The sequence below is a fragment of the Giraffa tippelskirchi genome, chromosome 7, assembly GCF_054371585.1.
Source record: "Giraffa tippelskirchi isolate mGirTip1 chromosome 7, T2T-mGirTip1v1.2.pri, whole genome shotgun sequence".
Classification (NCBI taxonomy): domain Eukaryota; kingdom Metazoa; phylum Chordata; class Mammalia; order Artiodactyla; family Giraffidae; genus Giraffa; species Giraffa tippelskirchi.
In genome coordinates this window covers 115,300,445-115,323,619 of record NC_137281.1, presented here as the reverse complement: position 1 = coordinate 115,323,619, position 23,175 = coordinate 115,300,445, and the positions used below count along the sequence as shown (strand labels likewise).

Sequence of the window (23,175 nt, the reverse complement as noted above, 5' to 3'; positions counted from 1 at the left end):
AGAGAGGACTGCAGACGTGGAAGCTTGAGTGAGTGGAGTGTTTGGGAACCTGAAGCCCACGTTGCTTTGTGTGGTTTGAGGGAGGTCTTGCCTCTTCTGCATTCCGCCCACCAACGAATTTGACCATCCGTACCTACTCCAAGAGCCCACCAAGGTGGCCGGTCTCCCTTCCCCACGCACTCATCTTCCGCGCCGAGCCCTGCGCAGTCTCCTGGGGCCGGAGCCTCCGGGCCAAGCCAAGCCTGCGTCCGGCGTCCAGCGCGGCTTGCTCCGGAAAGCCTTTTAGGATTCTTGCGGCCTCGGGATAGGTGGCCTGGACAGCGGATCCAGATGCGCCCGCTGTTGCGTCTCCGCCGCTCCGCTTCGGGAAGAGAGGCCAGAGTAGAACGGGCTGGGGGAGGCGCCACGGCGGCTGCCGCCCATCTCCCGAGGGCCCGACCAGGCTTCCTCGCAGGCGGCCCAGCCCTGCCTCACGGGGTGCCTGCGCGTGCCTCCCGCCCCTCCCCACCCGCTCCGGGCCGCCTCACCCCACCGCCGGCTTTGTCCGCCAGCCGCGCGGCGGCCCCTCCCCGTTCCCGTCGGCTCCTCCCCGCCCCCTCCGCTGGCCCCACTTCCTCGGCGCAGGCGGCGGGAGCGGGCCGGGGACGAAGGGGTTAACCCGAGGCTCTTCCCGGCGCGGAGGGATCCGGAGCCGAGCCGAGCGCGGTGCTGAGGCTGCCTCAGCGAAAAAAATGTCCGCCTGAGGAGACCCACAAGTTCTATTCGGGGGGACCGCCAGCCCGCCCCGGGAGGAAGGGGCGGCCAGGCCCGAAAGCCGCCTCCCCGGCCCGGATCCGAGAGCTCGCGCGGGGCAAAGTGAGCCGAACCTCCGGGCGGTGCAAGGGGAAGCCCGAGCCCGCTCTCCCGGCCAAAGTGAACTTTAATCGAGGTGGTTGGATGCGGAGACGGGGCAGCAGGTAATTGCGGGCCGGCGAGCGGGAGGGGGACGCCGTGGCGGGGCTGAGGGCTGCGGGGCGCCGCCGTGTCCCGGCTGGAGCAGAGGCGTCCCCAGCCTGCGCCCCAACTCCGCACCCCTTTGTACAGAAGCGAACCCGGGGTCCCCTCCAAGTTGGGGAGCGGAGTGGGGGTGGAGGCGAGAGTCTCGGACGGCCAGGCCCGCGGGCGGCGCGCTCGGCCTGCGCGCCCGGCTCAGCGCTCGGCAGGGGCTCCCGGGCGCGCGGGAGAGCGGGCTCTTCGGCTCCCGAGCCAGGCTCATTGTTAAGCAGCTTCGGGGTCGGCCGGCCGCAGGCAGGGCAGCAAAAGTGGGAGGAGGCCGAACCGGGGGAGGAGGACGCCGGGCGAGAGCGAGACTAGTTGTCTGTGTTTCTGTTTTCTTTTTAAAAACGCCTCTGGGACGCGCGGGGGATGCTTTCCGACCCCCGGGGCCCGCGGGGGACGTCCGGGCGGCGGCGGCGGCAACAGACGCGGGCCTGCGAGCGGCGCGTTCCCTGCAACTTGTCAGTTCTATTGTTGCAGAGCCAGTGAGTCACTTCACTACTCCCGTCGCCGCCGTTCGCCCGCTGGATGCCCAATCGTCCCTCACCCCGCCCCTCGAGACCCCCGCCCCGGCCGGGCCCCGCGCGTCGGGCACCCGGCGGCGGCGCGGGGTAGGGGCCGCCGGGGAGAGGGCAGGACGGGCTCGGAAACTTGCGGGAGAGGTGGCGAGTTGCGGGAGCCCCCGCCTCGCTCCCGGGCCGAGCCGGGAAACGCGTGGATTCACGGACCCGTGCTGGCGCCGGGCTCTCCTGCCCCCTGCCCGCGCGGCGGTGGGGAACGAGGAGGGTATTAGAAGTCATCCTGGCGCTTTTCCTCTTCCTCTACGCCCCTCTCCATCCCCGAACACACTTTGGGCCTCGGCGGTCTCTGGCTGGTCTCTAGCTGAGCCTCTTTCCTCTGCCTTAGGACCTGTTAAAAGTGGCCGAAGATGAATCCCCAGCAGCAGCGCATGGCCGCTATAGGGACCGACAAGGAGCTGAGCGACCTGCTGGACTTCAGTGCGGTATGAGAGCTTTCCGCGGCATCTTGGGGTACTGCTGAGGTTTACAGAAAAAGAAAAGGGGGAGAGCGACGTGGAGACTAAGCAGCGTGAACTCCATCTGCTTTGAGCAGTAGTTCTCAGGGCTGGAGTCCAGCTCCCCCAAGTTGGACACCTGAACTTTGATGTAATGTCTAGACTTGTAGATTTAAAACTTTAATGCCAGAGGGGTCACTTGATTTAACCAGTGAAAAGGAGAACAGGTTAATCTTGGAGCTTTGGTTGAGTCACTCTCTGACCCTGATGGTTATTAGGGATTTTCAACTTCATATGAAAAAAGAAAATTGTTTTTTTCTTCAACACTCCTAACAGTTTCCTCTCCCAAGATGTGGGAAAGGTACCGAGTTTATGGTACCGGAACGATGTCAGTTACAAGAAGCTAATCAAGGGCTAAAATTTCCAGCCGTTTGGATTGAACCCACTTAAGATAAATGTATATGGACTTCACACGTGTATGTGTGTGTAAATGTATACATATTATAAGAACTGTATGTGTGTATATATATTTGAAATTTTTTTAACATAGGGAAAAATATCACCTGAAATCAAAGAGCCCATTGCCCTTATTTCTAATGGGTTGAATTCGTTTATTAACTGCTTTTACAAAATGAAGATCATTGACCAAAACTTAACCATTTAAACTTGATAATCTTAGAATCTCTCATACAAGTGGCTGGATTTTCAGAACAGAAAATAGCCAGTATTTCCAAATAGTGTGAGGAAATAGTATCACCAAGTGTGTTTGCCTCTCTGGATCTGAATGTATATCTCCATTTTTAACTTCTGTCTGAAATACAGTAACTAATTGATAACTCTTGATGAACTTCTGTTTGCAAGGAGTCTAGCAGAATTTCAGGACTAATAGAAACATTTGGGTTATTTTGCAGATGTTTTCCCCACCTGTTAATAGTGGGAAAACCAGACCAACGACACTGGGAAGTAGTCAGTTCAGCGGATCAGGTAAGATCATGTCTAAACTCAGAAACTCACATGTTGGTGTTATGATACGTTTATGTAGAAAAATATGAAGTATTTAAGTATTTTTCTTTATGCCATCCATTCTTTAGCGTCTAGTTAAAACTGTCAACAAAAACAACAAGCCCCAAATGTGGGCTGTAGCTAAGGATCCATTGACATTTCACTGAGAATTTCAATGTGAATTTAAAAAATTTTCTCTGAATTTTTAAGTTGAAAATCATCTTGTTTGAGTACAGGGGATTGTGTCATGCTTCTGTATTTAAAAAAGTACAAGAAAAAAATGCTCTTTGGTCTATGTGTGTTGTTTTTTTGTTTATATATATGTGTGTGTGTATTTTAAAATTTTCCTAAATTTTAGCCCATTAGCATTATTAAACCTTTGGAAATAAAGACTTGGTAAAATAATATTACTTAAAATAGGTGTATGAAAACTGAAATTGAGTCAAGCAATAATTAGTAAGACATTTTAAAAGATGGTTATTCCTTTGGAATTCTGCAGGAAATTAACAATTTTGTAGACAATCATTTAAAATGTTGCAAATAAATGAATAGAAAGTTAGATTTCCTTTCAAATAACACAGATGACTGCATTCTGCCCTACATTCACATTACAGTAGGATAACATTTAGAATAAGGTAAATTCCTACTCCTACAGTAGTGCTTTGCTCTTTAAATTTACCTCCTGTATATTTATAACTACTCTGCTCCATTATTAATATTTATCCTGTATTTCTTAAGAATGCAGTTTTTCCTTTATACTCATGATTTAAAAAAATAAATGTTTCAGAAGCAAGATTCATTCTAGTGTAGAAAAGCTGTAATTTTCTGTTTAACTTATTCTGTAGTGCTCAGAAGTGAGAAAAAAATAACGAAAGCCAAGACAGCATCATCTAAGAAAACCAGCTGTCAAATCTCTAGGCTGAAACTCAATATATTTCTTTTTGACTGTTGCTTTTTTCTTTCCCCTAATAAAATGATAGTTGATTTCTTAAGAACCGTGAAAGCAAAACATCAGAAATGGTTAATTTCATAACCAGTTTAACTCTTTATACCACTTTACGTTAAAAAAAGTTTCTATTTAAAAATCATACACTACTTGAATTTACTAAAATTCTTTTTTAATTATGCAATTACAACTTAAAGGGAAAATATAGCATGTTTTACATCTCAAATAAGTAAAATAAAAATGTTTTGGATTTTAAATATTCTAAAGACTAATATTATTCCTAATTAAAAGAATATCATAAAATGTCAGCCAAACCTCAGCTCTTCTCCCACCTCTGTCAGTTTATTGGTAATTGTTTGGAGTCATTGCTTTTTTGGATTGGGGAGATAAAATTATTTGTTAATATAGGAGGCTGTCTTCTCTTTCTTTACCACTGTTTTGAGTACCTGTCAATTTTTGCAGTTGATGTACTCAAGAACTTTGAAACTTACTTTGTTGACTATGTAGTAGATGCTTAGTATATTTCATTAAATGAGTAATGATATTGCTGTTTCAGATTGGCTTGAATTGTAGAAGATATACGTAACAGACATTGATATCAGGGACATGAGCTTCAGAAATTTGCTATTAGAAATACTTTTCTGTTTTTGGAATAATGTCAACTATGTATTTTTTTTACTTTTTAAAATTAAAAAGTATGGTGAACTTGATGTGTATTACTAGCATGGCACTGGAGCAGTTGTGGGTCCTTTTTGTAGCATGCATTATACAAAGAAAAAATTATTTTTCTACATTGTAGAAGTGTTCATAGTATTTGTTTCTTTGGAGCAGGAAATTTTAAGTTTTAAAACTATTAGGTTTTGTATCCATTGAAAACAAACTTAAGTATTTTTTTGTGTGGTTTTTTTTTAATTTCAGGAAAAAATTGTAATTAAAAAAAGCTGTGACCTTTAGTAATTAGGGAATGGATTTAGCTCTGGGGGAAGGGGAAATTGCAAAGCAATTATTTTATGTGAAAGTATACTGGTATATGGCCTTATAGCCGTTTCTTATCTTAAAGGAAGTGTTTAAAAGAAATTGGTATGTCAGTATTGTTTTACTTATGTATTTTATTGACACTTTAATAATCTTCTGTTGTGATGTCAAAGGATATGTAATATGTCCTAATGACTAGTTATTTGCAGTGTATAAGGAGCTAAAGATCTGACTTTCCTTCTGAAGACATGACTTAAAGATTAATTACCTTGTTTTTGAAATAACATTTGTAAAATCCCAAGGCTTTGCCTCGTGAAAACTGTAAGTGTGTAGTATAATTTCCCTGATTGATTGTCCTTTTGATGCTGACTTAATTTCACTGTAAATGCTATAGTATGTGATGTTATTTTAAAATCTTATTCTGAATGGAAAATATAACTTGTATGATAGCTGACACTTTATCAAAAGTCACCATGGACGTATATTTTCTATTATTTATTTGTCTTGACAATAAGTAATATGTCAAAAAATATGGCAATAAAAATTAGTCATCATTTTTATTTTTTCAGCAAGGGTGTTAATTTTCTTTGCATTATAATAAGACCGAACTTGTCCACTTGATAGGATAGAATCTCTGAGGTATTCTTATGGTGACCTTGAGAGAGGGGCTTCTTTCTGTAAGAGTTAAAGGTGAGGCACTTTATAGGACAACACTGTCCTATTAGAGGAAAGCTTGTTGAAAGGATTGACAAAGTAGAAATAATTCCAGTGTTTAAATCCACTCTCCTGTCCAACTTTAGGTCTTGAGTGTGTAGAACTAAATTGTGATATTGGGCTTAGATTTTAGTAGTTTAAATATTTACATGATAGCTGAAAGATTTCCTTTGTTAGTTTTTGAATTCAAGTCATAAGAAGTGTCCAAAGGAAGTGGGATATATTTGTTTTGTAAGCAACCTATACATATTGAGTCTGTCTCTTATATTTCTATCTAGAAAGTTATTTTAGCTAGCAAGTAAAGCTTTCACTTTTCTTTGTTCAAATCAGACTTTTGTAATACTATAAATTTCTTCTTGCTGAAGATTTTTGGAAAGAATTACACGAACTATTTTTCTAGCTCTTAATTTTTAAAAGGAATGTAGCTTTTCATTTTTTGGGGGGGTATTTTCATATGTACATATAGACTTTGAAAATATCCATATGGGGCAGAAAAATGAATTCTCATTAAATTTCTCCACAGTTTTTTAAATTAAACTTTTTGTTTTGAGATAATTGTAGATTCATATGCAGTTGTAAGAAACAATACAGAGATCCCACTTGCACTTTACCATGCTTCTCACAATGGTAACATCTTGTAAAACTACGGTACAATATCACAGCTAGGTTTCTGACAGTGATAAAGTCAAGGTACAAGAGAAGTTTCATCATCACAAAGATATGTCCTGATGTTTCCCTAATGTAACTTTATCTGTTTTTAAAGTAATTTGAAATGAAAAAAAGGGGAAAATTAGTCAATACTTACTCACAGATTGCCATAGATTATCAAAATATCAGAGATTGCCACAAAATATCAAAAAAGAGAACACCAAAGTTTTACCAATGTATTTTTAACTGAATTGTAAATATAAGTAGGAATGGTAATTTTAAATAAAGGCGAAACTAGGTTTGGGTTTTTCACTTAAGGTATTATAAACTTATGAGTAGGGTATGTTTCATATTGTGTATCTATCAGTATTGAAATTTGTTGACTACGGTGTGTAGTAATACAGACTTACTCAGATTTAATACTGCTATTTGGATAACTGAGCCATGTTAGACATTTGCTTCTGGCAAGCTGTAGTGATCAGTTAAAGTAATTGCAGAGTCAACAGGCATATGAGGAAAAATACAATATTTTAGGATAAATATAGTCTATTGTTAAGTGGCTTATTTAAAGTAAAAGTTAAGTAGTAAAGGAGTTTTTTTAGAGAATCTGTATATGAAAATACAATCTTAGAAAACAGAAAAATTAGATACAAGGTTATAACCATGAGTATTGTGTGTTTTTAGGAGTGTTATTGTAAATAGTCATGGCTTATAATGGATTTGAAAAGAAGTTTGATTAGGTCACAGTATTTTAGAGGCTTGAGCCATACCTTTGATTATTTTTGTTTTCATTAACAGTTTAAATACAGATTCAACTTTCTTTTACGCTATCTTTTGTTTGTCTTTTTCTTTGAGTTTTAAAATCATTCTCTTGGATAGGAAGATAAAAAAGATGACGATTGCTGTTGTTACTTAGTCGCTAAGTCGTGTCTGACTCTTTTGCCACCCCATGGACCGTAGCCTACCAGGCTCCTCTATCCATGTGATTTCCCAGGCAAGAATGCTGGAGTGGGTTGCCATTTCCTTCTCCAGGGAATCTTCCCGACCCAGGGAGCGAACCCGGGGAGCAAACCTTTGTTTCCTGCATTAGCAGGAAGATTCTTTACCACTGAGTCACCAGGGAAGCCCAAAGGTGAAGATACTCAACTTTAAATATAAACACAATTGTTTTCATTTTCACATTTTAGATTTAATGGGGCTATATACAGTAATTTCTTTTTTTATATATACTTTTTATTTTTTTAATCATTTTTAAAGTATTTATTTATTTGGGAATTGGGTCTTAGTTGCAGCAAGTAGGATCTTCCTTCGTTGTGGTGCATGGACTCTAGTTGTGGAATATGGGCTTCAGAGCACTCTGGCTCAGTAGTTGTGGCGCATAGGCTTAGCTGCTCTCTGGCTAGTTCCTAGATAAGGGATTGAACCCGTGTCCTCTGCATTGCAAGGCAGATTCTTAACCACTGGACCATCAGGGAAATCCCAGTAATTTCTTATTAAAGCCAAATAGTCTTTTTTGTTCTTGAGCAATTGATAATCGTGTGGAATGTCATTGTCTGCCTAGTGTTGTCAAAGACTGGAATAACTTACCACAAAAGAGTAAAATAACACTATTAGAAAAGTCTCCTGGAAAAAAAATAGTTTCTGGACAGTGTGTGGGATAATTAAAAAAAAAGTCATTTAATAGGACTGCTTTTGGGTATTGCTTGAATATGGTTTTTTGGAAAGGAATGTCGAAATTACGAATCTAATGCTTTTGTGCTTATAGAATAAAATGAAAAGAAGATGGACATTTAAATATATCAGTTAGAAAGACTTTCTGCTTTGTTAAATAGTTGAGCCATATTTATCTTCAGTTCAGTTCAGTTCAGTTGCTCAGTCGTGTCTAACTCTTTGTGACCCCATGAACCGCTGCACGCCAGGCCTCCCTGTCCATCACAAACTCCCGGAGTCCACCCAGATCCATGTCCATCGAGTCGGTGATGCCATCCAACCATCTCATCCTCTGTCGTCCCCTTCTCCTCCTGCCCTCAATCTTTCCCAGCATCAGGGTCTTTTCAAATGAGTCAGCTCTTCGCATCAGGTGGCCAGAGTATTGGAGTTTCAGCTTTAGCATCAGTCCTTCCAGTGAATATTCAGGACTAATTTAGATTTATCAGTTAAACACGTATTTATTTAGTATTTGCACATCTTGGTATTCTGCTAGCTTTTGGGAAGGTGGCAAATGGAGAAGGATATAGAGAAAAGGGGGGGAGGCATTTCATTATCTAGATAGATAAGACGTAAAAATATGAGGTAGATAAATATCTGTAACAAAAAATATGAACAATTGCACATCAGTGTAGGTTATATTGAGTCCATAACAATAAGGATGTGCTGAAGAGTGAGGGGACTGGTTTAAAGATGAATCAGAAGTGTTGAATTTAGAGTTGACTTTAAAGGAGATACAAAAAATGAATTAGAGAAGAGAAGAACTGTCCTCCCAAATGTCCTCCTTCTCATTAACAGAGACCTGGAAATGAGAGGCTTGCTTCAAGGACCTGTGTATACACAATTCAGGGAAAGAGAGACTGATTTTTATTGATGACAACTCATGTACTAGAGAAGCTCATGTTTATATACTGCATGGGTTCAAATCTAACCATTGCCGTTTATGAGCTGGTGATCTTGGGTACGTTTCTTACCCTTTTTATGCTTCTGTTTCTTAACCTTTAAAAGCCTCATGAGTTGTTACGAGTGTTAACTGAGTTGATAGAAGTAAAAGTCTAGGAACAGTATCTGGCACATAGTGAACTGTGGTGAAGGGAATTGTTAGTGGTGAGGCAATAAAATAGGAAAGCATTTACTTAACTCAGGAGGCTATTGTGCTAATCTCTGGTGTAAATTTGGACCTGGTATTAGTATACAAAGAAAGAAGGAAAAATACCAGAAGAAAAGAAACGATTGACAGAATTTGAAGGATTGGATTTCTGTAGGTAAGAGAAATGACTTTTGCAGTTCTGGTAAAACTGGAAGATTGTTGTGCTGGAAGAAAAAAAAATGGACTGCAGCACTCCAGGCTTCCCTGTACATCACCAACTCCTGGAGCTTGCTCCAACTCATGTCCATTGAGTTGGTGATGTCATCCAACCATCTCATCCTTTGTTGTCCCCTTCTCCTCCTGCCCTCAGTCTTTCTCAGCATCAGCATCTTTTCCAGTGAGTCAGTTGTTTGCATCAGGTGGCCAAAGTATTGGAGCTTCAACTTCAGCATCAGTCTTTCCAGTGAATATTCAGGACTGATTTCCTTTAGGATGGACTGGATTGATCTCCTTGCAGTCCAAGGGACTCGCAAGAGTCTTCTCCAATACCACAGTTCAAAAGCAACAAAAGATTCTTCATAAGCTCCCTTAAAAATTGTATTATTACATGGGATGGATACAGTGTAACTTGTCAAATCATTTCTGTTACTGCTTGATGCTTAGAGAATCTGTTGATTTGCTTCTTGGTATTATAAAAAATATGATAGTGAATACCTTTTTGTACATCCATACATTTTTATCTACACTTCAGTTTCCTTTGGCTAGGAAGTGGAGATTTTGGGTTTTGTTCATACAAGTTATAATTAAAGCTAAGTGAGTGAATGTATACCCTAGGGAAAGGTCAAGGATTGATGTTAATGGTGGAGTTAAATATATAAAATTAGTTACTTTGGTTGGTTATTTAATGTAAAAATACAATTTTTTATTACTTTATGGATGGAATGTTTCATGACATTTGGTGCAGATTTGTATTTGTATGTAATTTGATTGTGTGGTGACTGGAGGGAATTCTTGTCATTCTTTGAGCTGTGCTTGTTGAAATGGAGTGAAATCTAGTTGGATTCTATACATTTCTGATAAGTCTACTGTTTGTTCTCTCTCTGTTTTTTGTTACTTTTGGGTACAAAAGCATCCAAGTGTTACTCTGTGCATTCCATCTTTCAAGTCGTGTAAAGTTCTTCACTTTTTTTCTCTGATGGTGAAGGGAGTGGAGTGAGTTGGCATGATTATATTTAATGTAGAAAATGTGAGAGAGCCCTTGAATTCTTGGCGTTTTATAACAGAGGCAGTGTAGTGTAGTGGGAAGAATTGGTCTCAGGAGCCAGATGACTGGATTGGAGCTTATTAGCTGGGCCCTGGGAAAGTCATTTAAATGATCTGAGCGTACTTCTTTCCTTTGTGAAGAGTGAATGATAATGCTTACCTTCAGAATCCATATGAGGATCAAATAAGATCTCTGTATATTGCTTACTACTCTATGCAGCTTCAAAAATGGTAGCTGCCATTGTTATGGTACCCTCTTAAGTAATACTAATGTAATATTAACTATTAATAGTAATAATTATAACCAGTTGTATAGCCAGTGTTTATTGAGCTGTTATCATATGCTGGGTCCTATGCTAAGCTGTTTATAGGCATTATCTCATTTTGCTTTGGGTAAAATGTGATATTTATGGTGGTAGATAGGGTGAATAAGCACCCATTAAGGACAGCATGTCAAAGTTGCTTTTTAGTGCCATAAAATTGTACATGTTGTTAAAATTCTAAGAAGATATCAGGCAGAAGAATAGTTTTGAAAGGTCATTCATTTCAGTTCAGTCACTCATTCGGGTTCGACTCTTTGTGACCCCATGGACTGTAGCCCACCAGGCTCTTCCGTCCATGGGATTCTCCAGGCAAGAGTACTGGAGTGGGTTGCCATTGCCTTCTTTGCATCCATACATGACTACTGGAAAAACCATAGCCTTGACTAGAGGAACCTTTGTTGGCAAAGCAATGTGCTGATTTTTAGTATGCTGTCTAGGTTGGTCATAGCTTTTCTTCCAAGGAGCAAGTGTCTTTTTAATTTCATGGGTGCAGTGATTTTGGAGCCCAAGAAAATAAAGTCTGTCACTGTTTCCATTGTTTCCCCATCTATTTGCCATGAAGTGATGGGACTGGATGCCATGATCTTAGTTTTTAGAATGTTGAATTTTAAGCCAGCTTTTTCACTCTTCTTTTTCACTTTCATCAAGAAGCTCTTGAGTTCCTCTTCACTTTCTGCTATAAGGGTGGTGTCATCTGCATTTCTGAGGCTATTGATATTTCTCCCGGGAATCTTGATTCCAGCTTGTGCATATCCAGCCTGGCATTTTGCATGATGTATTTTGCATATAAGTTAAATAAGCAGGAAGACAGTATGCAGCCTTGACGTACTCCATTCCCGATTTGGAGCCAGTCGTTGTTCCATGTCCAGTTCTAACTGTGGCTTCTTGACCTGCATATAGATTTCTCAGGAGGCAGATCATGTGGTCGAGTATTCCCATCTCTTGAAGAAATTTTCACAAGTTGTTGTGATCTACACAGTCAAAGGCTTTGATGTAACCAATAAAGCAGAAGTAGATGTTTTTCTGAAATTCTCTTGCTTTTTCGATGATCCAGCGGATGTTGCCAATTTGATCTCTGGTCCCTCTGCCTTTTCTAAATCCAGCTTGAACATCTGGAGATTCACGACTCAACGTCCTGTTGAAGCCTGGCTTGGAGAATTTTGAGCATTACTTTACTAGTGTGTGAGATGAGTGCAATTGTGCAGTAGTTTGAACATTCTTTGGCATTGCCCTTCTTTGGGATTGGAATGAAAACTGACCTTTTCCAGTCCTGTGGCCACTGCTGAGTTTCCAAATTTGCTGGCGTATTGAGTGCAGCACTTTCACAGCATCATCTTATAGGATTTGAAATAGTACAACTGGAATTCCATCACCTACACTAGCTTTGTTTGTAGTGGTGCTTCCTAAGGCCCACTTGACTTTGCATTCCTCTACAATGCGAAGTGCTCTTCAGGCACTCTATCATTAGGTGCCTAGTAACCTTACGTTCCCCATCTATTTCCCATGGAGTGATGGGACCAGATGCCATGATCTTAGTTTTCTGAACGTTGAGCTTTAAGCCAACTTTTTCACTCTCCTCCTTCACCTTCATCAAGAGGCTCTTTAGTTCTTCTTCACTCTCTGCCATAAGGGTGGTGTCATCCGCCTATCTGAGGTTATTGATATTTCTCCCGGCAATCTTGATTCCAGCTTGTGTTTCTTCCAGCCCAGCGTCTCTCATGATGTACTCTGCATATAAGTTAAATAAGCAGGGTGACAATATATAGCCTTGACGAACTCCTTTTCCTATTTGGAACCAGTCTGTTGTTCCATGTCCAGGTCTAACTGTTGCTTCCTGACCTGCGTACAGGTTTCTCAAGAGACAGGTCAGATGGTCTGGTATTCCCATCTCTTTCAGAATTTTCCACAGTTTATTGTGATCCACACAGTCAAAGGCTTTGGCATAGTCAATAAAGCAGAAATAGATGTTTTTCTGGAACTCTCTTGCTTTTTCGATGATCCAGCAGATATTGGCAATTTGATCTCTGGTTCCTCTGCCTTTTCTAAAACCAGCTTGAACATCTGGAAGTTCACGGTTCACGTATTGCTGAAGCCTGGCTTGAAGAATTTTGAGCATTACTAGCATGTGAGATGAGTGCAATAGTGCGGTAGTTTGAGCATTCTTTGGCATTGCCTTTCTTTGGGATTGGAATGAAAACTGACCTTTTCCAGTCCTGTGGCCACTGCTGAGTTTTCCAAATTTGCTGGCATATCGAGTGCAGCACTTTCACAGCATCACCTTTGAGGATTTGAAATAGTTCAACTGGAATTCCATCACCCCCACTAGCTTTGTTCGTAGTGATGCTTTCCAAGGCCCACTTGACTTCACATTCCAGGATGTCTGGCTCTAGGTGAGTGATCACGCCATCGTGATTATCTGGGTTGTGAAGATCTTTTTTGTACAGTTCTTCTGTGTATTCTTGCCATCTCTTCTTAATATCTTCTGCTTCTGTTAGGTCCATACCATTTCTGTCCTTTATCGAGCCTATCTTTGCATGAAATGTTCCTTTGGTATCTCTAATTTTCTTGAAGAGATCTCTAGTCTTTCCCAACCTGTTGTTTTCCTCTATTTGTTTGCACTGATCGCTGAGGAAGGCTTTCTTATCTCTCCTTGCTATTCTTTGGAACTCTGCATTCAGATGGGAATATCTTTCCTTTTCTCCTTTGCTTTTTGCTTCTCTTCTCTTCCCAGCTATCTGTAAGGCCTCCTCAGACAGCCATTTTGCTTTTTTGCATTTCTTTTCCATTCGGATTTACTTGATCCCTGTCTCCTGTACAATGTCACGAACCTCTGTCCATAGTTTGTCAGGCACTCTGTCTATCAGGTCTAGTCCCTTAAATCTGTTTGCCACTTCTACTGTGGGGAAACAGTGGAAACAGTGTCAGACTTTATTTTTTTGGGCTCCAGAATCACTGCTGATGGTGACTGCAGCCATGAAATTAAAAGACGCTTACTCCTTGGAAGGAAGGTTATGGCCAACCTAGATAGCATATTTAAAAGCAGAGACATTACTTTGCCAACAAAAGTCGGTCTAGTCAAGGCTATGGTTTTTCCAGTGGTCACGTATGGATGTGAGAGTTGGACGGTGAAGAAAGCTGAGCGCCGCAGAATTGATGCTTTTGAGCTGTGGTGTTGGAGAAGACTCTTGAGAGTCCCTTGGACTGCAAGGAGATCCAATCAATCCATCCTAAAAGAGATCAATCCTGGGTGTTCATTGGAAGGTCTGATGTTGAAGCTGAAACTCCAATACTTTGGCCACCTCATGCGAAGGGTTGACTCATTGGAAAAGACCCTAATGCTGGGTAGGATTGGGGGCGGGAGGAGAAGGGGACGACAGAGGATGAGATGGTTGGATGGCATCACCGACTCGATGAACATGGGTTTGGGTAGACTCCGGGAGTTGGTGATGGACAGAGAGGCCTGGCGTGCTGCAATTCATGGGGTCGCAAAGAGTCAGACACGACTGAGCGACTGAACTGAACTGAACCTTACCTTTTTATTTTTTTGTAGCTGATTTCTTCTTAATACTATTATTTTTTGGACTACATATTGTATAATTCAGAATGGTGAACAGAAATGTGTATACTTATTGAAACCCTTTTCCATGTTAATATCACCACTTGAATAAAGTGTTTTCTCTATACTCTTTCTCTAGCTGCTTGAAAAATTTTCTTTTCTGGAGTGAAGTGTAGTCTAAATAAATTAATAAATTAGAAATGATGTGACCTGAGAGGATAGAATAGCTGGGAGACAGGTTGGATAAAATGTTAAGAGTCTATGGGGTAGAGCTTCTTCACTTTTTTCTTAATGGCAGAGAAGTAGCATAAACTTCCCTGATAGCCTGAAGCAGCACATTTTACGTGAGCAGAAGAAATGAAAATCTTCATGTGCATTTTACTTTGTATTCCCTAGCACAGCCATATTTGTTGTAATATAACTTTTTTTTAAGTGATCATTGAGTAAAACTGAAGCTGTAGGAAGATGCATTGAGTATAGCTTATGACATCACCTTCCTCCTGTCTTCCTTTTTATCTTTAGGGGTAGTTGGGGGTGGTTTTGGTAGGGAGGAAATTGTTATTCCATAAGCCAAAGCACAGAGAGATTTGTTGTAATATCTGTAACTGTCATTTGAACCTGTTTTCTTTTTCTAGCCAGATCATCCTATAATTTTTTCACATACCCTTGACTTGAGAAGAAACTGTATGTTTTTACAGACGGAGCTTTGATTTTTTAATCCATGTTTAAAATGTGCTCTCACATGTTCCAGGTTAAAAATGTGCTCTCATAAAGACCATGGTGAGTCATCCGAGCTACTATAAGCTGATCGGGGACTTAAAGATTGCACAGAAATGAAAACGGATTAGGGATTGGTTACTAATTTTTATTGCATTGAATAGTGATTCAGGGATAAAACTTTTAAAATAAAGTAACATTTTGAGATAAGGCACAGGACAGAAACACTACCTTTCTTAGAAACAAAACAAACCACTACCATACCGTATCTTTGGCTATTACAAACGAAAAAAATTGGCTCAAGATGTCATTTTCTCAGATTTGTTTCAGATATTAAGAAAGTGCATGAAATTGAACTGAGGGAATACTCTGAATTTGGGAAATTATTCCAGTACTCTAAAGGAAGTCTTTTGGAAGTAGCCTACCTCAGAAGTTGTTGATTTGTTTTCTTCTGGTGGTTTTGCTGGTGAGCTGTTGTGAGGCTTTTAAATGAGCAGGATAACCTCATGATGACTCTCCCACCACTTCATTAGTGATTAATGTAGAGAACGCAGATTGAACTTAATATGATCACACAACTCCAGTCAGTGAGCAGGTGTGCTGCTGTTCTCAGCAATAGTTGTGAGTTAGTGGTAGGGTACCATGGGGAACCTTGCTTGGAGGGAATTATAGTCATCAGCCTCTTGGTCCTGAGGTGTGTGTTGTTTTGAGATTGTTGGGAATAAACAAAAGGTTTGCTGTGCCACTAGGTTTGCTTGGCTTACTTTGGATTTATGGCAGAAGCATGATTTGGCCACAGGTTAGAGAATCTGAGTTTATATGGGTGTTCATAAACAAAGGATGAACATTGTTTAGTTCTCCTGAGTGAAGAGGTCCTCTTCCGTTTTTGCTATTTGGAAACCCTACTGTATCCAACTGACTTTGACCTACTTAGGCTTTGGAAAATGTTTTTCAGTGTTGGTTCTGATTTGGAATAAAGTTAAAGGGGGAGATTGGTTGTTGCATGTTGAATCTCTTGGTCACAACTTACAGACAACTTGAATTGATTATGCTTTTCCAACTAGGCAAGTAATAGATTCATTTGAAGACTTTATTAAATATCCTGAATGTCTCTTACTTAACCATCAACTGGTTGTTTTTATTCTAGGTGATGGCATAGTTTATTTATTATAAATCAAGACCACCTTTCATCTGCCAAAGGTTCACAATCACTGAGCTGCCATTTTGACATCCAAAAAGATCTGAGTCAAAATTTTCCCTTTAAATTCATCATAAACTATTGTAGTGGCAAAATATGATCTTTTCTGAAGAGAGGTCATTGACATTCCCTATTTTTCTAGTTGGAGCTTCCCTGCTGGCTCAGTGGTAAAGAATCTGCCTGCCATTGCAGAAGACACAGATTTGATCCCTGGGTAGAGACAATTCCCTGGAGAAGGAAGTGGCAACCCACTCCAGTATTCATGCCTGGAAAACCCCATGGAGAGAGGAGCCTGGCTGGCAGGCTACAGTCCACGGGGTCACAAAAGAGTCGAACATGACTTAGCGACTAAAAAACAACAACAGTTTTCCTAGTTATTGTATAATTACCAGGTTCTGGAGATGATGTAACATACAGCATATATACTCTTTCTTTTCTAAAATCTGAAAAACGTAATTCTAAAACCCACCTGGCTCCATAGATTTCTGGAAAGGTATTATAGACCTCCCTTTGTGTGTGTGTGGATGTGGGAGTGAGTGGGTGCAGGGGTATGTGTATAGGAGTGAGAATTAACCTCCCTCCCTCCGCTGTTGTTTTCAACTCAGAAATTTCTTTTTTGGACTAAAACTCTAGAGACTGAATTATTTTAAATACAGAAAAAAAAATGTAGTGGAGTTGTTAATATAAAAGGAAATTCTTCTTGTAATACAGCCTTTTCAGACTGAGCTTTGTGCTTTGAGATGTTTGCCTTATATATTGTTTTAGGAAATCAGTTTTTATTTTGAGTAGGGATAAGCTTTTTATCTTTTGGGCCAAGGAGTGTAGTAATACTTCCCTGGTCATTTTGCATGGAAATTTTCAGTGTGCTAATAGAAATATTTATATGTATATAATATATATAAAACCAGGTAAGAAATAGTTATGTATATATACATGTGTATGTAAAACTAGCTGCCTATGATTGTGTGCAAGAGAAAGCCTCAACCCTGGCCCATATCCAAGGTTAACTGTGTGAGAGCAAATAAGAAAATCCCACCAAGCCATATGCATGAAGAAAAGGAGGTGCTAAGATTTGGTTTCATAGAGGACAGACAACAAAACCAGTCTTGGGTAGTTTTATTCTCTCCTTTTATATTGGTTAAAAGGTTCATAGGATGATGTTTATTCCTGCAGTGTACTCGTTAAAGGCATCTTCATTAAAAACAAATAGTGATTCTAATGAGTGGATGAAATTTTCCTTAGGAGCCTGTCATTGGCTCAGTGATATTATTGTTTAACGTAGCTATGAAAGTAGCAATGAAGGAAGTGTGTAATAAACTAGTCCTTGTGTATCTGTTGTTTTGAGACTCAGGTCAATTGGCTATTCTGACTTTTCTGGTTCTCTTGCAAACCTGTTTCCTGTAGCATTACCAGTGTTACTGTCTGAAGAATCCTTATGTAATGTTGAATAATTAAATTGACAGAAAGTTTGTAGAGGTTTGAGATACTCCACTGTGGGAGCACAGAACAGGCTATACAGCTCGGGTCTGTCTTGCCTTCATATTTATTTAACCTCTCTTGTCAAACTTCAGTGTGTTGCCAGAGTGAATAGAGTATTGCCAGACTGAGACTGACGCTTGCTGAACAAGTTATATAGCAGTGGGACTTTGCCCAGTGAATGATTCAGGGAATGAGAAGAGTCTTATTACTTAAAAGAAAATCAATAATGATAAATGTACTTCATAAATATTTACCGATTCACTATTTACTTCATAATTCTTGTAGGAAGTTGGTAACTGTTCATTTTACAGAGGAAATAGACAAATCAACAGTGATATACATTTGCCTGTGGTTTCTTACTGCCCCTCAGAAGTAGTAAACTGATCAGTGGTAGTTGCACCTGCACTGATACCAATCTACACCAGAGGACGGTTTGTCAGGAGGAATGTAGTGTCTAGAAATCGTTACAATTTGTTCTTACAACTGGAGGCCTAAAGGGTGCTATGTTGATAATCTTCAAAAGAAAGTGCTTCAGGATTTACTTACTGTTAAAAAGAAAATGATAATCAAAAGCCTCCATAAAATAAAAATCTTCTTGTTAGTATTACACAATATTAAATATAAACAACTACAGTCTGAAATGTCTTTAGAAGAGTTTCTTCTTTTTGTGTGTGGTCCTCTCGTATTGTTCAGCTGTCGTCAGACTTGGTGCCTTGGGAGGAAGATGAAATTTGATAGTTATAAGATACTGGAATATTCACAGGTATTATTTAGTTGAGGCCATTGAAAAAAATGGTTGTTTCATGTGTAGAAAATTCTTTATTTTCACTTCCCCCTTTTCAAAGATTTAGTGTTTATTTAGTTATAAAGGCAAGTAAAAGCAGATGGAAAAATAGTTATTCCAAGGGTAGTTTAAAAATATTATTAAACATGTAGAAGAGGTTTTCATGGAAGTTGTTAAAATTTAATTCTGGCAACAGACTTTTCAAAGCATTAAAATGAAAAGATATATTTGAGAGGGTGCCAATCTAGTGAATTTTGTATTTTTATTTATTTAAAGTAGACTGGGCTTTCATTTTGTTGAAGCACATCAGTAGGCATAAGAGAGAATACGTTAATGTGCTGTTTTTTATTGGTCTGTGTAGAATGGTTTGTTCACTTTAAGGTGGTGGAGAACAGAGACAGTCACATTGTGGTATGCTGGAAAGAGAAGGGGTTTGAAGTCACAACGTTTGGTTCATTGTTGGCTTTATCATTTTCCAGATTTGTGATCCTACAACAGTATGGTAACTTCTCTGTTTATTTTATGTCTAAAATGAGAATAAAAATACTGCCTAATGGGTTGTTGATAGCAATCAAATTAAATAATTTTTAGGGAAATTATTTCTAAAATGTGGAGATTTGTGATTCTTCACTAATTTTTGTTGTTGTTCAGTTGCTACATCCTGCCTGACTTTTTGTAACCCCATGGACTGCAGCACGCCAGGCCTCCCTGTCCCTTACCATCTCCCGGAGTTTGCCCAAGTTCATGTCCATTTTGTTCACATTTGCCCAAGTTTGCCCAGGTTCATGTCCATTGAATTGGTGTTGCTATCGAACTATCTCTGTACTAATGTACTACAACCATTATCCTTACTAATATTAGTTGCCTTACAATGTTAGGTGACGTAGCAACTCTTGAAGGGTTTCCAAGCTCACAAGTTTTTGGGCAGTGAGTGACTATTCATGCAAAACTTCGTTTCTGACAGTCACTTTAGCTCAGGTGATTGAGAGGGATGATAATCTAAGGAACCCCCTTACAGTAGGGAACCCTCAGAATCTCAGAATTCTTTAGATGAGTCGTTTCTCTTTTTGGTTAGATGAGGGAAGTTAAAGCAATAAAGTAAACTCTGTTATATCTCAAACTGTAGAGCCTCCAAATTAGTAACTTTGAGTCCTGTATTCTCAGCTTGGTTTTAAATGCTTGTTGAGGATCTGTTGTAGTGACAACGTTAACCCTAGGCTTAAGCAGGGTGGCAGCTGAATAGTTCTTAGGAAAGTTTCTGCTTTGTTTGATGAGCAGTTATCTGAAAAAAATTTTAGTGTCAGTAATAGTTAACCTTTTGAAGATTTTAAAGTACTGGATGTGGTGGCCTTTGTATACTCCTGAGTGAGGATGAGAGGATGCAAGGGTGAAATTGGGAAATAGAAGTTGGAATTGTCATCTTCTGTATGCCTGTGCTTGAAGCAGGAAGGGTTAACTTAGTCTTACCCACAAAGAACTAGGAATCAGGGCTTGGAATTGTGTGCTGGTGCTGCTGTTTCCATGTTCTTCGTGATTAGGAAAGATGAGGGCTTCCCCAGGCCTGTGCTGTCCCTTTCCAATCAGTGTGCTTGTCTGGACATATGAAACACCTAGGTCACCTTTTATTGGGAAATAGTGAGGTTTTTACTTACTCTGTGTATGTATGTGTTAATGGGATTGCATTGTTTGGAACTTCTCACTTTATTTTAAAGAAAGAAATCAGCAAATTCAGGAACCCAGAGCCAGTGTGGCTGTTGGGGTGGTTTTGATGGAGGCTATGTACTGGTGAACTTCATTGGAGCTATTTGCTGATTTTTCTTTAGGAGAAGACAGTGGATGGGTTTAGGTGAGAGGGGTTATAGGATGATTTGACAGTCATTTGACTGGTGTCAGGAAAACTTTGGGGCTTTCTGGTTGTAATAGTTCCTATTCCATCTTCAAAGATCTGTGTTCAGTTGCAATGATGTGAGAGTAGATAATAGGTGAAACAGAAAAACTGTGGACCTTGGGAATAGATAGTTAGGTTTCTAAATATAATTTCTAAGAACCATGGGGCCGGGTGAAGTAGCTTACTTTTCTTTCATAGGTAGTTGATGGCTTTTGCATTCTTGTTGCTACCACTGTGATCTGTTACTTCACTACTGGATGTCAGTAGTCTCCTTACTTGGCCTCCTTACTGCCATTTGCTCTGTTTTATTCTGCTCAGGCTGCCATAACAAAATAATACAGGCTGAGTGATTTAAACAACAGCAATTCATTTTCCAACAATTCTGGAAAATGGAAGTCTGAGATCAGGGTACTGACATTGTCAGGTTCTGATGTGAACTCTTCCTGGCTTACAGGCTTTCTTCTTGCTGTGTTCTCACATAGCCTTTCCTCAGTGTGTGCATGAGAGGAGGGGGAGAAAATTGTCTGGTGTCATTTTCATGGTTGTGTGCAGAGTTGCTTCAGTAGTGTCTGACTTTGTGACCCTATGGGTTGTAGCCTGCCAGGCTTCTCTGTCCATGGGATTCTCCAGGCAAGAATACTGTGGAGTGGGTTGCCATTTCCTTCTCCAGGGGATCTTCGTGACCCATGGATCAATCCTGCATCTCATTGTGTCTCCTGCATTGGCAGCCAGGTTCTTTACCACTAGTGCCACCTGGGAAGCCCAGTGTTGTCTTACAAGGGCACTAATGCCATTGCTGGGGCCTCAGCCTCATGACCTCATTTCATCCTCATTACCTGTCACAGGCCTCATTCCAAATATTGGCTTCAGTGGATGAAATTGTGGTAGGGAGATGCAAATGTTTAGTTCAAAGCACAATCCTCATATCTTTAAAACATCTTTCTCCTGTGGTTTGTCTCAGAGTTTACATTTATTCCCTACTGGGTATCAAAACAAACAGAAGCTCCACCTTGGCATTTAAGTTCTTTAATAATATGATAGAAACTTACTTTAGCCAGTTTTACACTCAATACTTCCCAGTCTGAATTGTATGGTTCAATTGCACTGGTTTTTTACCTGACTTCCTGCCTCTAGTATTTTTTTTTTTTTTCCTTATTAACTGGAATACTTACTTGCGGTTTTTGTGTCTTTTTAACCCCCTTTCCTTCATGAAATCTTTTCCAGCCATTTCGGGTCATAATTTTCAAAAAATATGGCTTCCAGATATTTAAAGGACATTTGGATAAAGGAAAATACTTGTTCGTTTTGGCTCCTGAAGGCAAAGCTAAAGCCATTAAGGCGGTTATGACCAGTAGATATTTGATTCCAGCCAGTTACTGTAGCTAGACAGCTAATGGGTTAGCCCTATAAATTTAAAAGAAGACTGAAGACTGCTTTTTGTGAGTATTGAACAAACGATTTCTGTTTTAGGATATATATATCTTAGATTATATGCTTTCCGAGAGCAAAAATAGAGTTTTACACTTGTATGTCTGCAAAATACCCTGCTTTTAGGTCAAGTACTTGGTGATTGACTATTTTTAGGTTTGGGGATATGTGATAGATTGGTGGAAAGAAAGATTAAATCCCCTAAATTAAATTTCTTAGATTAAATGCCCTGATTTGCATTTTTCGCTAGTATCAGCTTCATGGGGAAGTTTTAAGGGAGCACTGAATTTGTGTGGATTAGCTGACCAGAGACCTGTGGTGTTCATTTATTAGTATGTTCCACCTGTTCTCTTATTTCTTCTGAGAATATCTTAGCTCATCCACAACCCCACATTTAAACATCAAGGATGAGCAGGAAGTGGCCAAGTGGTAAAGCCATTGAGGTTGTATGTGAGTACAGCTGTCTCTACTGAACCACAGCCAGCCCTAGCTCTGAAGAGCAAAGAGAAGTGATACTTTCATAGTGTTTTCTTTTCTCAGGGCATGTGTCATTTTTGTTCTTTAGTAACTCATATTGTGGGAAGGATGGCTTCTCTGATACTGGCCTTGATTGGGTAGAGGAGCTCTGTTGTATGAGGGCCAATAGGAATCATTCTATCACAATCTGGAAACCACTAGGTGGCCAAAACCTTGGAAGTGATACTTTTCCTACAGTAACCTGGATTTTTGCCAACTCAATTTTGCCAAATCAATTTTTGATTTGAACCACAGAAGAGAGGTTATATGACCTAGCATTAAAATAAATATGGGGAAACATCTATAAGAGCAGAAAAAAGGTAATTTTAATGGAACTGAGTCTATTCGCTTGCTTAATTTGTAGTGGAAGGGTGGACCATCACCTTTTACTTAATGCTTCTAAAATCATCCTCAGATTTTTGGGCCAAAAGCTGTTTTTGTTAACTGTAGAAAATATGTTGTCTTTGTGTTTTGAAATTAGACTGCAAACCTCAACATGACGTCTTTGGAAATTGTATTTTTTATCTTTTTTTTCTTAAGCCAGGAGAATTGAGTTGGCCAGTCTAATGTAATTTGGAGCTAAAATGTTATCCTTGTATGTGGAATTTGGGAGAATCTTGTTTTGAGGGAAACATCAATAGAAAGTGAAGGAGTTTTGCCAGGAGAGATCTAGGGCTATATCAAATTGGAGATGTGATCTTTGTGATAAAGATGGTAAAAATTCTCATTGCATTAATCTACCTCAGAACAAATACTGTCCATTGCGAGCTTCTCACTGACTTCAGACCACTTTATCTGAGATAATGAGATAGTGGCTGTGAGATTCTCAGCTCTCATTTAGCTTACCTCTGAAATGTATAGAATATATTGCCTTGTTTTAGTCTATTTATT

General features: G+C 40.0%; 1 protein-coding gene across 36 annotated transcripts in view; it reads left to right on the top strand.

Moving 5' to 3' along the window:
- Window positions 1-721: 721 nt before the first annotated feature.
- Window positions 722-23,175, top strand: part of TCF12 (transcription factor 12) — a 395,492-nt gene continuing 373,038 nt past the window's right edge. For 27 of the 36 annotated variants that reach the window (XM_081510130.1, XM_081510129.1, XM_081510124.1 and 24 more), the window contains exons 1-3: window positions 722-956; window positions 1,942-2,038; window positions 2,962-3,034. In XM_081510130.1, coding sequence (XP_081366256.1) covers window positions 1,964-2,038; window positions 2,962-3,034 — 148 coding nt within the window. In that variant the 5' untranslated portion in view covers window positions 722-956; window positions 1,942-1,963. Of the gene's footprint in view, window positions 1,521-1,610; window positions 1,647-1,941; window positions 2,039-2,961; window positions 3,035-23,175 lie in introns of those variants that run through there. The other 9 variants (XM_081510115.1, XM_081510112.1, XM_081510107.1 and 6 more) reach the window with 3 other exon arrangements.